Source organism: Triticum urartu, chromosome 5, assembly GCF_003073215.2.
Source record: "Triticum urartu cultivar G1812 chromosome 5, Tu2.1, whole genome shotgun sequence".
Classification (NCBI taxonomy): domain Eukaryota; kingdom Viridiplantae; phylum Streptophyta; class Magnoliopsida; order Poales; family Poaceae; genus Triticum; species Triticum urartu.
In genome coordinates, this window is record NC_053026.1 from 432111089 (window position 1) to 432124898 (window position 13810).

At 51.2% G+C, this 13810-nt stretch overlaps 3 protein-coding genes across 3 annotated transcripts; all 3 read left to right on the forward strand.

The window, feature by feature from the left end:
* Window positions 1-156: 156 nt before the first annotated feature.
* LOC125509550 (protein disulfide-isomerase SCO2) lies at window positions 157-6726 on the forward strand. The gene is made up of 3 exons (XM_048674539.1): window positions 157-795; window positions 892-1018; window positions 6399-6726. The coding sequence occupies exons 1-3, from the start codon at window positions 352-354 to the stop codon at window positions 6470-6472; spliced, it is 645 nt and encodes a 214-aa protein (XP_048530496.1). The 5' UTR covers window positions 157-351; the 3' UTR covers window positions 6473-6726.
* A 141-nt stretch (window positions 6727-6867) lies between these two features.
* Window positions 6868-7729, forward strand: LOC125509551 (probable calcium-binding protein CML18). Its single transcript, XM_048674540.1, has one exon. It carries the CDS (start codon window positions 7040-7042, stop codon window positions 7589-7591), a length of 552 nt encoding a protein of 183 aa, XP_048530497.1. The 5' UTR covers window positions 6868-7039; the 3' UTR covers window positions 7592-7729.
* A 2704-nt stretch (window positions 7730-10433) lies between these two features.
* LOC125556155 (calmodulin-like) lies at window positions 10434-11106 on the forward strand. The gene has a single exon (XM_048718940.1). It carries the CDS (start codon window positions 10519-10521, stop codon window positions 10828-10830), a length of 312 nt encoding a protein of 103 aa, XP_048574897.1. The 5' UTR covers window positions 10434-10518; the 3' UTR covers window positions 10831-11106.
* The last annotated feature ends 2704 nt before the right edge of the window (window positions 11107-13810 follow it).

Sequence of the window (13810 nt, forward strand, 5' to 3'; positions counted from 1 at the left end):
TGTAAAATTTCCCGAGCGCCAAGTACCGCGACCGTTACACGCGTCGGGTTGGAACCTGGCCACGGTTGCCGGTACGTTTGGCTGGGTGGAGCTCGACCGCGTAGTGTGATCTGCCGGAAACGGTTCGATTGCAGGCCGTGCAAAGCCCGGGGACGTTCCGAGGTCGTCCGCGAGCCAGCCCGTTGCCCGATCGGTCGGCCGACCCGACCCATCCCCTCCCTGCCAGGATATCTCCCCCCGGCTCGCCGTCTCCACCCTTCACCCTCCCTCCTCGCCCTCGCCGTCCCCCACTCCAGCCTCGTCGCCGGCGATGACCGCGTGTCCCCAGACGCAGACCCCGTCCCCGCGAGCATGAGTCCCCCGAACCCCGTCCCCGCGCGCATGAATCCCCCGAACCCCGCCCCGCTCCTCTCCCTGCGCCCCAGCAACCCCGCCGTCCCCCTCCCCCCCCCCCCCCCGCGCCCCCCCCCCCCCCCCCCGGCGGCCGCCAACACCACCGGCGCCGCCTCGCCGCAGGAATGGTTCCGCCCGCGCCGCCCGGCCGACTCCGACCCCTCCACCTCCGGCGGGCGCGTTGCGGCGCGCGACCCCGGCGTGCGCGTCAAGGCCAAGGACGGCGCCGAGGAGAAGAAGGGGGAGCGTAAGAGGAGGTGGTGGGAGCGCTGGTCCAGGGACAAGGAGAGCTACCTGGTCGACGACGTGGAGCCGCTCCCGATGCCGTTGACCATCCCGGGGACCGAGCCGATGTCGCGGGAGGAGCTCGACCGCCGCCTCAGCTGCGACGTGAAGATCGATGTGGGTGCTCGGTTGCGGTGTCTGTGGTTTCGAGTAATTTGGGGTTGGATATGGTGCCAATTCTGAGATGTTTGTTTGTGTGGCTTTGGATTGTAGGAATGCAAGATGGTTTCGTACGAGTGGACGGGCAAGTGCCGGAGCTGCCAGGGGTCGGGACTGGTGACCTACTTCAGGAAGAAGGGGAAGGAGACTATCTGCACGTGTGTGCCATGCGCTGGCATTGGTGAGATTTCTTGGTCTTCAATTCATTACTCAGCCTTGGTTCTTATTGTTAGGAATAGCACAGGCCAAAGGAAGGGGAGATAGCAAGGCTTGCTATCTTGCTAGAAGTTAATGCTTTAGCTTGAGTTAAGGCTTTTTTTTTTGCGGGGATGAATTCTTATTTCAGAAAGATAATTTGCCGTACAACCTTGACCGGCAGCAAAGCTGTCACTGGTGGAAGCCCGTTGTGGTTATGAAATATGAACCTCCATCTCTGTTTTTAAGTTGCAGAAGCAATACTATAAATATTTCTGATATAGCAATGACACCAAGTTCACGATGATCGTGCATATAACCATTGGTGCTACAGTGATTAGAAAAACTCACATGTAGAACTGGATCAGTAGTCCTTGGGTAATTGCAGCGATGTCAATAAATTTTGTGGTGCTCGAGAGCCAACTAAGGATTCATAAGAAAACTTGTGATACTCCAATAATTGGTGCACAATAAACACTATACTCCTGATGTAAGCTGAACCTGAGTTAAGCATCTTAGTTGCAATCCTAGCAGAGGTCGTAATACTGATGACAGCTTATTTAATTTTTTAAATCAAATGACTATATTTAACACACCACATTTTGGTGAGATTGGGTACTGCATAAAACTACATACAGTGCCACAATTATGTTGCTCTTGACATGTAGATGAATAACAAGTCAATTATGAGGCAACTGGGGCTTCTGTTAGCCTAGAATCAATATGCATTAGTCTGTCGTATCTATTCAGGAATAACTAGGTTTCTAAGCTATCTTACATAAATGTAAACCGTATGATGTGGGCATTTCCCATATATGGATGTACCGATGATATAGCAATGTTCCAACAAAAGAACAATCGTGGAAATGTGTTCTACAAAACCAAAGAAAATAGAGAAATCTGCCAGAGATTATAAGTTATAACAATGAAGCAAAACATCTGACACTTAATTCTGTGGACATTATGGTTAATGACAGATAGCTGGCAGATGTTATCTGTCTTTCCAATCTACGAAGGTGCATCCTGGTCATGGAGATCTCTTTGATTTGCATGACATGACAATATTATCTTATAAAGAAATTAATAAATACAAGCACATCTGGGTTCCTGCATACCTCATGCACCTTCTTTGTATACATAGTTACATACCCCTCTTATTTCCATACCCTCCCCCCCCCCCCCCCCACACCCCCCTCCCCCCCCTGGTACCACTGAAAACAATAGCATGTCACCAGTTCCCATCCTACGAGCCTTGTTTTTCTACAGACTCTCCCCATCTCTTGTACTCCCTCTGTAAACAAATATAAGACGTTTTAGAGACTTGACACAAGTCTCTAAAATGTCTTATATTCATTGTTTATAAGGCAGTAAGGCAAGCACCACCTGCTCTAGCGCCTAGGTGATGCCTAAGCGCCTAAGGTGGGCATATTTGTAAGGTGCTGCCAGGGCGCCTTATCGCCTAAGCGTCCAAGGCAGGACGCCTTAAAAACAATGCTTATATCTGTTTACAGAGGGAGTATGTTAAAGAGTAAGAAAAGAATTTCCCACGCAATTTTTACACCTCTCATGCCGCTGAAAATATAATTGTTTTTATTATAACTAATACTCTCTATATTTGATGAATCTTTATTAGATATAATTGTATCTCTTGTACAAATGTAACACCTGTAATATCTAGATTTTGTCCATCCCCAGTGTAATAACTTATAAGTTGGTCCCCATGAAAAACAAGTGCTATCTGTTCTCTTTTTCCCTTGATCAATTTGCACATTATAATCTTGTGCCAGCAAAATAAGGAGTCAAGATATTTTTTTCTCCTTATTATTGAAGGAATTTCTAGTTTTTTTGTTTAATAGGATTGATCTGGGATTTTTTAGCCTTAAAAGCAATGAATTGCCTTGAATGCCACTTGTTATTTGTAATTTTATATTTTACATAGATAAGACATGTGTTATGACCGGCATATTAGGGGCTTAGCCCAGTTAGTTATGGCCCAGTTTATCTTATCGTTATTAGGGGCTTAGCCCAATCATCTTATTAGGGGGATTATATAAACTCGTGTAAGGACCCGTTTTTGGGGTAAGCAAGATGCAATCATATTTGCTCGGCTTCCTTAGGGAGTCGGGAGACCTAACCCTAGCCGCCGCCCTGCTCTCTCTCTCTCTCTCCCTCTCTCTCTCTCTCTCCCTCTCTCTCTCTCTCTCTCTCTCTCTCTCTCTCTCTCTCGCGCGCGCGCACGCAACGACGGCGCCCTAGCGCCGGCGACCACGCCTTCCTCCACGCCATCCCTCCTTCCACCCCTACAATCTGAGACCACACCTTGGTAGGGATCCGATTCCTACCAATTTGGTATCAGATAGCTTCGGTGCGATCATGTCCTCGCCGCCACCCACCCCGACCCTCCCGCTGCCGACCGCGACGACCGCCCCGATGGCCACCACGACCAGCGCCCCGCTCTTGCCGGTGCCGTTCACCTCCGCCGCGCCCGTCCCCGTCGTCTTCACCCTGAAGGAGATGACGGCTGCCATCCGGGATTTCACCCAGGCGGTCACGGGCATCTACACATTCCTCGCAAGATCCTATGGGCCGCAGCCGCCTGTGCCCTTCGCCACCGCAGCAGCCGCCATCCTCGGCGACCCCGTCGCCGACGCCCCGCAGCAACTGCCACCAGCGACGAACCCCGGCGCCTCCACCATGCAGCAGGGGCAACAGCTGCAGCCGCCGTCACTGGCGACCGCGGCCCTGGGCATCCCGACGATGGGCCCGGGGTGCCCATCCACCAGGTCCGGTTTCCCCCGTCGCCGTCTCCGTTACCGGCTTGGCTCGCTGGGTCCCTTGAGCCGGTCTACAGGACGGCCTCGGTCGGGCCGCACGTGCTGCCCCCGCCGGCGACGCACCCGGCCATGCAGTTTGGTGGGTCCTCAGGCTCCGCCGAGCCCTTCGCCAGCGTCGACGGGCCCCTGTTCCAGGGCGGCACCCTGATGCCCGCCCACTCGACCCCATTATCCTCGCTACTTCGTGCTGACGAGGCGCACCCGCCCGTCGTCCACGTCCAAACGCTGCCGAGATTCTCCAAGCTGGAGTTCGCGACCTACGACGGCACCGTCGACCCCCTGAATTGGCTCAACCAATGCGACCATTTTTTCAGGGGACAGCGCATGCTCGCATCCGACCGCACCTGGATCGCCTCGTATCATCTCCAAGGAGCCGCTTAGACGTGGTACTACGCCCTCAAACAGGACGAGGGCGGCATGCCATCATGGGAGCGCTTTCGCGATTTGTGCCTCTTGCGCTTCGGTCCGCCTATACACGGGAGCCATCTGGCGGAGCTTGGCCGTCTTCTATTCCTCACCTCGGTGCAAGACTTTGCCGACTGCTTCCTGGCACTGGCGGCCACGCCCCAGGCATTTCGGCTCGTGAGCGGGCTGAGCTCTTCGTCGGCGGTCTATCGGACCACATCCGCGTGGACGTGGAGATGCGCGGGCCACAGGACCTCCAGACGGCCATGTACTACGGCCGCTCATTCGAGTGTCGCGCGGTGGCCATCCAGCAGGCGCCACCGCCCCGGGCCGTTGGGCCCGCCACCCTGGCCGGAAGTTCCCGCGCAGGGTCGGCCTGCCTAGGCTTCCATGGCGCCCCTCGCCGCGGCTGCGGCACGTCCGTTCCGCCGGCTCACCCTGGCCGAGCAACTCAAGCGTCGCCGCCAAGGGTTGTTCTTCAATTGCGACGAGCCCTACGTACCGGGCCACGTCTGCCCACGACTCTTCTACCTGGAGGCTGCGGACTACATTGAGGAGGACCCCGCTGCCGCCGGGCTCGGCGACCAGCCCGCCCCAGTTGACGCGGAGGTGTTTGGCGACCGTTGATCTTCCTCGCCTTCTAGTCTAGCTCGAGGACGAGCTGTTTGTGCAGGCGGGGAGAGATGTTATGACCGGCATATTAGGGGCTTAGCCCAGTTTATCACATCGTTATTAGGGGCTTAGCCCAATTATCTTATTAGGAGGATTATATAAACTCGTGTAAGGACCCGTTTTGGGGGTAAGCAAGAAGCAATCATATTTGCTCGGCTTCCTTAGGGAGCCGGGAGACTTAACCCTAGCCGCCGCCCTGCTCTCTCTCTCGCGCGCGCACGCAACGACGGCGCCCCAGAGCCGGCGACCACGCCTTCCTCCACTCCATCCCTCCCACCCCTACAATCTGAGACCACGCCCTGGTAGGGATCTGGTTCCTACCAACATGTATTTTGATTAATAATAAAATTGCATATAAGCTAAAGAAATATCAAGAATGGCACACGCTATTATACAAACCCTCCAATAGAGGCCCCACCTACTGCACATATTCATTCTTCTCAAAAGTCAAAATTGTGATATTAGGTAGTATGGCTACCCATACATCTTCTGCCGATTATTGTACAACTAATTTCACTAGCAAGCGCCCAAGAACCTAGAAACGAGCAGAAAAGCAAAAGTAGCAAATATGAGAACGGGGAGTGTGAATTTGGGATTTTCGGGTAGTGGGAACTTGGATAGGAAGTTGATTAGACGGAAGAAAAGCTATGTTTGGATTTGAGTCCTCGACCAGCTCGTCAAATCTAAGCTAGTTAACCCACACATATGGAACTCGACAGTTCTCAAGGCCATGTTGTGTCCATGCCAATTACTGCCGACGTCGACCTCAATCTGGAAGGATCCACGATCTCTTCATTCATAGTGCATCCCCACCTGTTCTGGCTCTTGAATTTGTTTACAGAATCCAGATTCCTTGAGCCTAACCAAGGGTAGTGGGAGGTTATGCTATATACTACGGACTATCGAAGATGTTGGAAAAGGTGCAAAAATGCTAAAAGGTACAAGGGGGAAGGGGGTGCCTGTCTTAATCTGAACCACAACGCATTGATATGTCATCAGATTACTCAGCTGTTTTTCGTTTTCTAGCGGAACCCTGAAATGCATCAAATGTTGTACTTAACTGTAATGTGATATTAACTAATAACGACCACAACTAGTACTGCAACTATTCTGACCTGATAGGCTGATACATGGAAGGTTAAGCTCCTGATGAGATCTGCACATGACCTGGAGGTGTCTTACATAATTGTATTCCTTTTTGGCCAGTGGATGGGTAGTTGTCATGATTGTTGGCTGATGCTGCCAGATTGTGTAGGCTTTGTTTGTCATGGAACTGTAAATAGCTCAGGCTAATAAGACCTTCCAGTAGAGCTTGTGGGGATAAATTCTTGACATCTTGTTCATACCATGATCCTTTTTTTTTCCTGCTATGGCATTCAGTACATTCCTTCTGAAAGAGATCTAGGTGCTGACTTCTTTTTGTGCCTATTGGATGGCATCTTGTTTGTTTTGTAGGCTATGTTCGGAAAATTACATACCGAGAGGGAGCTGAAAATCTGGATGAGTTAGACAATGGGAGACCACCATAATTTGTCGGTGCTGTCTGTTTGGGGGCGGTAATTTTATTAACTGGCGTTGAATAGATTGTGTTTACTACATGTGATTCTTTTCACTACACAATTTCTGTTTCAGGCACGGTACAGGACAGGATGCCATTCTTTAAGCATTGTAAACTTTTCTTTTCTGTCTAGTTATTGTACACGCTCTTATTCTTCACTTACAGATGTATGATGAAAATTCACAAAGAAGGAAAGAATAAAATATAAGAAATCGCTTTGGACCAGTTCTCAAGGAACCTTTTGGCATGTATTGCCCCACCGAGCAGCTTGGATGAGATTCTTGGTTTGCAATGTTTATCTGGTCCATCTTTGCCCTCTTTTTTGGTTCGAGGTTCCTTTCAGTGCAAGTTCTAGAGAGGAATCCCAACTTCTGCAACTTTCTGCAGCTATCAGGCATTTGTATTCCGGCCACCTTAGCTCTGTTTAGCACACAACAGTACCTATAAACCTTCATCAAGGGCACGCAGAAGCTGCCTGGACAGACCAGTTATAGCCTTCTCCATCATTTGTCGGGAGCTGCAGCAAATCATCTGCAACATGTCGCACCTGAGCATCCTGACCTTCAAATACAATCTAGCGAAGCTCCGGTTCAAGCCCTCCCGGCCGGCCGGACGGCTGCTGTCCGCCAGGGACCGGCAGCAGTCGGACCTGATGATGTACAAGCCTGACGAGGAGGAGATGGCCAAGGTGTTCGACAAGATCGCCGGCGAGCCTGGCCGGATCTCGAGGAGCGACCTCCAGGTGCTCTTGCAGAGGTTCGAGAAGGCGGACGCCGCGGGCGAGGCGCGGCGCATGGTCTGCGCCGCCGACAGCAACAAGGACGGGTACATGGACCTGGAGGAGTTCATGGAGGTGCACAGGAACGGCGTCCAGCTGGGCGACATACGCCGGGCCTTCTTCGTGTTCGACAGGGACAGGGACGGCAAGATCACCGCGGAGGAGGTGATGGACGTCCTGCGCAGGCTCGGGGACAGCTGCAGCCTTGAGGACTGCCGGAGGATGGTGAAGGAGATCGACAGGAACCATGACGGGTTCGTGGACATGGATGACTTCATGGCCATGATGACTCGCCCGAGGAAGAGGATGTAAACATTTGTGGGTCAAGCAAAAGCCTACGTCTGGTGCCAACGCTGGTTTAGCTCGTCTCCATTGCGTGTAACATAAACTGAAACATGTAAACACCAGGAAGAATAAATAAAGTAAACGCCCCTATGCTTCTAAGCTTAACCAGCACATACGACAGGCTATTTGTTGGAAATAAGGCCAAGAAATGCAACATAAATATGTTCAAAGTGCAGCGTGAAGCTCATGTTCGAAGTTTTTGACCAATTATTGCACCTAGAAATACTGTGGTTTGACCATGTAGAGTAGAAAAGTTTCGACCATGTGGAGTTTAGTTACTGTCTGACGGAAATTACTGTGTTTGATCATGAAACACTTTGTTGTGTAAGTGGTTATACAAGAAATGCGAATCATTAGCTTCTCGTTCACATTTCCGACATGATATCATGGAAGTCAAATATATACTTTTACTCCTGTTGTCAAAGGGTTGTAGGTGATGGTAAAAAACATGATTCTGAGAGGATGCATGGATAGGACACAAACCTTTGCGTCAAAGATTTGTTAGGTTTTATACAGTCTTCCTCTGAACCATAATATTACTGTAAGAAAACTAATTTCGCAGGGTATTGATGCTTTGAGATTTACTAGAAGATTCCCAAGACTCGAGACACTGCCAATGTGGCAAAGCCTGCAGGAGCTAGCTATATTCGCAAGTATGTTGACAAGTGAAATGTGAAATCATTTTGTTTTCAAGGAGGATGAACTCCCATGCATCGAACATGCCGGCTTACAAAATAAACTAAAAAACTCGAGGCCATCCATATAGAAAAATCATCTTAACAATATCATAAAATCCTGCTATCAAACCAACGGGCAATATAGCAATAGACAGAGGGCGCAACACTTCCAGACAACGTCTTCAAGAAGGAATCACTGCTCGCAAGCCGAAGTTGGATGGTCCAACTAGTTGTCAAAGCAAGGGCTATCATCCCTGATGCGGTCGTCAACTCTGCCTGATCAAGCTAGAAGGCTAGCAACGGCGGAGCTATGTGTGTCTTTGGAGGCTGTGCACCCCCCCCCTCCGACGCGCCCCCTACCCCGACCCACCCCGTCTCGCCTCCCGATCCCCCCCTCCCGCCTGATTAATACCGAAGAAAAATATATTTTGGGATCTTAAATACAAGAAAGTGTACTAATTAGCTCCCCCCAAGCATGCATGTTTTCTCTTTGGCCCCCCTCGACATCTTCGTCTAGCTCTGCCACTGAAGGGTAGATCAAGGATTTTAAGTTTGGGATTTTCTCGCTTCAGTTGAGTCGACTTCCCTTTCAAGCAAGTGTGGGCCTTCAAGTTGGCACCGAAGTTAGAGGTGTTTTCTTGGTTGGTGATAAAAGTGACATTTGCTAGCTTTGTGGGGATCACAAAACGATGGAGCATTTGTTCTTTTCTTTTCTCTTGCCTAAATATCTGTGGAATGTAGCTAGTGTAGCTTTAGGTATCAATGCTAAACGTGAGAATTTCAATGAGTGCATTGGTTTTAGAACTACACTGGCCGAGATAGAAGGTTCACTCTCGTTGCAACGGATTCAAAATAGACTAATGCATGTTGACAAACTTGAGAAATATTACCCTAGTTTTCGTACATACTCCCTCCACTAATATCAAAAAACGTCTTACATTATGGGACGGAGGGAATATGTATTTGGACGAGGTGTGTCTGGGTGGGTGGTGATGAATAGTGAGCTGATAAGCAGGAGTGAATTTTTTTTTGATGGAGTGGCATTGGCATACCTATAGGCTATAGCTTTGCTTGTACTCCCTCCGTTCGGAATTACTTGTCTTGGAAATGGATATATCTAGAACTAAAATACATCTGGATACATCCATTTCGGCGACAAGTAATTCCGAACGGAGGGAGTATGTCTCTGTACCTGTTGTAAACATAATATAGATTCCAGATTGCTAGATTCGCTCAGTAGGGGTTGATGAATAGTGAGCTGATAATGGAATTTTTCTTTGATGGAGTGGCCATGTAGGCTATAACTTTGTTTGTAGAGTACTACTCCCTCAGTGGGGTTTAGTATCTTTGTACCTGCTGTAAGTTGGAGAAGAGCCTGGAAGTTATGTTTATGATATGCTACGTTTTCATGTTTTTCAGAAACCGCAGTGGGGTTTTCAGTTTTGGGGGTCCTGTGCGGATGTGCCTGGACTTTGATTGTTCATGGTGGCGCGGATGTATATAAGACGCTTCAATTTCGCGAATGAAATTGGTGGGTTCCTTTCCTCGAAAAAACCCGAAGAATCTTCGACACGATATGATACATGCCTAGACGCATGGTCCAGGAATCCAGTTCCATCTTTTGCATGGTTATCAGGTCAGATTTTCGTGTAACGCAACACTCAGCTGCACCTCACAGATCCGCATCTTATGTGCCGGTAGTTATTTGTTTGCCTTTGCACGATTCTGGGCTATCTGTAGCCATTTCCTGCCCACTCCACGTGCCACCGATTCTTGATTCCTTCAACGACCGTTCAATTATATGATCTACAGTAGCAATATTATTCCAACCGATTTCGTATGCGTCCATATATTCTTCGCTCCACTAATTCTCGAGATGGTTATCTCTTATCTGTCTGCGTCCATTATCTACTTGCACAACAAAATCACCGGAGCTAGCTAGTCGTTGCTAACTTATCTGTCAACATAGCATTTGGGCGTAAGTTTATGTACTGCTGTAAACTCTCCGTGTTTTAATCCGAATCCGAATTTAGAGGGGGTGGCAGGCATTAGATAGATAGGGACGCATATATCCATCTCGTCATATCCATGTCCATTATTTCTTCCCACGGATGGAGCCGGTCCGCGGATATATAAGCGCCACCAAGGCAGTGCAGACAGGCTCACCCACTCGGTCCGACACATATTAAGTGGAAGCACATTAGCAGTTTGGCGCGAATGTCGCTTCTGCACTGCTTCCTGAAGCCGTCGAGGATGAGCCTGCAGCGGTGCGTCGCCGGCGACGACATGACGGCGGACGAGTTCAAGGAGTGGATCCGGCGGTTCGACGCGGACCGGGACGGGCGCATCAGCCGCGACGAGCTGCGGCGCGCCATGCGGGCGCTGCGCGTGCGGTTCACGCGGCGGAGGAGCAGGAGCGGCATCACCTACGCCGACGCCGACGGCGACGGGTACATCGACGACAGCGAGATCGACGGCCTCGTCGAGTTCGCGCGCACCAGCCTCGGCCTCCGGATCGTCGCCTGCTAGAAACGGAGCAGATCGGCTCCTCCAGTCCGGTCCAGTAGCTACGTGCTCGACCTACGTGATGGCGCGCACGAGATGGCCGTTGTAGCTAGAATAAGGCCGTCTCAGATGCGGAAAGTGAACCTTATTTCTGTCTTCTTTTCTTTTTCTCTCTAGCTGCAGCCCGTGCACGGAAATAATAGAAGGTGCAGGCCTGGCTTAGCGCAAGTAAGGAGTAGTGCTGTAGTACTCGCTTTATGCAGTCGCATGCATGGAATAATATGTGTATGTTTGATCTAATGTACAGTATTTTTTTTTTTGAGAAACTTGTACAGTATTATTTTCTCCAAATTATAGCAGAAAAAGGAGTAGGGCGTTTTGGAGGCCCAGCTCCATGGAGGCCATAATTTTGGAAAATTCAAAATTCAAACTTTTTAGTTTCAATAAATTCTGAAAATAATAATATACATATACGTGGATGAAATGTATATGTGAAAAATTCAATGATCAAATACCTTGAATTGCGAGTTAAAAATGATGGAGTTTGAGAATGAACAGTATATGCGATGAAAAGCCACATATTTGTTTTTTCTATAGCTCTCATTTTTACTGTATCTCATCTTAAAAATCTACACCCATGTACCTTTGGATGTATGTGTATTTTTTGTTCAAATTTTTCTAAAAGATAATGTCGGATTACGGGTTCCGGCAAAACCCTCAAGATTCAAACACTGGGGTGCGCGCGAAGGTTTCCTCCCTATCGATCCACGCCCTAACTCTCTAAGGTCTCGCAGACGAACTCGACGAACTCGCAAGACAAAGACACAAGATTTATACTGGTTCGGGCCACCGTTGTGGTGTAATACCCTACTCCAGTGTGGTGGTGGTGGATTGCCTCTTGGGCGGATGATGAACAGTACAAGGGGAAGAACAACCTCCTGAGGTTGAGGTGTTCTTGTGCTTGGCGAACTTATGTGGGTGAGATGCCTCTGAATGAGTTCACTCTCTCTCTCTCTCTCAGTTGGTCGCCTCTACTATGGTGGCTACTTGTACTTATATAGGCCCTGGTCCTCTCCCCAAATATTGAGCGGGAAGGGAGCCAACAACGGCCAATTTAAAAGGGGACAACTAGTACAGCTTATCCGGACAAAAGCGGTCTTCGCCTGCAAAAGGCTCTGGTGATGACGCCGTCTTGGGCTCCACGGTGACCTCCATCTTGCCGTCCTTTTGGTCTTGGTCTCGTTGCACCGATATGGAAACCTTTGCCTGATGCCTCGGTACTCCGCGCCTGCGCTTGCCCCCTAGCACCAAAGAGGGAACAAGGACGCTGCGCGCGCTGGCGCCCGCCTGGTCTCGATCGTCATGGCTCACGTCACGAGTACCTCGCGAGGTTTGCCTTGCCTTAATTTCTCCGCCCCTCGTGAGCCTGCCTGGCGAGGCCGCTCCTGAGGAGGTCTTGCGTCGTCCGCCTCGCGAGGCTTGGCCCCTTCGCGAGGGTCTTGAATGCCTTGCCGATGAAGATGGGCCGTACGGGCCTGTCAGCTCAGCCACGTCGTGGGCCGCAGGCAGGCAAGTCTGGGGACCCCCGTTCCTAGAACGCCGACAGTAGCCCCCGGGCCCAAGGCGCGCTCGGACTTGGTTTTGAGGCGAAGCCAAAGGTCAAGTGCGGAGCGCCGCGGGCGCCAAAAACCTGCGACCTCGGTTGACGCATGGTGGTTGATTGGACGCGGATGTCTCCGCTTCCCCATGCTGCCTCGGCAACTACCCGACTTGACAAAAAGGCTAGCGCAGACAGTGCTTACCTTCATTGCTTCTTCCTCGCCTTGCTCCAGGTCCCCTTTCTCGCTCCTTGCCGTCGAAACCTCCAGATCCGTTCCAACCTTGCTCCGCATCCGCGACCAATGGCGCCGCACAAGGTCAAGTCCTCCTCGGCGCCGGCTTGGTTCGAGCCAGCCCTTGATGCGCCCAACGTTACGGAGAAGAACCTAGTTGCCACGCGCTTGCTGACGGCGGGGGAGAGCAACAAGAGGGGGAAGACGGAGCTCCGGCTTGCCTCCGACGAGCCGGAGCCTGAGGGAAGCACCTTCTTCCCTTTCTTCACGAGCAGCATGGCCGCCGGGTTAGTTCCCCCCTTTTTGATTTCTTTTTCGAGGTCCTCGACCACTTCGGGCTGCAGGCGCTGCATCTCCATCCCAACTCCATTCTTCTCTTGTCTATTTTCGCCTACTATTGCGAGGTGTACCTGGGCGTGATGCTGTCCGTGGCACTGCTGTGCCACTTCTTCTTCCTCCGCCTCACCGGCGGCCATATCTCCAGGTGTGCCAACTTCATCGTGGCCGGCCAGGCCAACTCGATCTCGAACACCGGGAAGAGGGTTGACAACATCAGGGCCAAATGGGTCATGATGAGTGCCAAGTGCGTCCATCCACGCTTGGAACTACCGACGGAGGCGCCCCGGTCTGACAAGGGGTGGTCTCGTGTAGAGCTCACCGACGAGCGAGCGTCATCGGTGCTGGAGCAGATGAAGATCGATTTGAAGCCGGGCAATGCGAAGGCAGCCAAGGTGACGGGGGCCATGCTCCTGAAGGAATTCTTGGCGCTGCGCGTTGCTCCACTTCAGGCGCGCGCGCCCTTTGTGGAAGCTTGGGGATGAAGAAGACAAGATTCGTCTGAGCCCGGTGGCCTTGCCTTATGACGAGCTGACTGCAGTTTTGTGCCTCTTGGTTGGGGATAACCAAGAGTACCCGCCGAGCGCCTTTGTTCCTTTGTTCCATCACAAGGACTCGGAGCAATTCGTTGCCTCCAGGCCGACCTTTGACGCGCGCGGGCTGGTGCCGCCGGCGCTCGCTGGGGCCTCTACAACGCCGAAGCCAGTGGAGGTGTCTTCTGACGAGTCTGGCGGGGAGGAAGAGGGGGAGGAGGACTCGGAGGAGACCCCCGAGGGGATGGGGGAGAACTCCCCCTTGAGCAAGGCCGACATCCTCCGCACTCTGTCAGACGACGC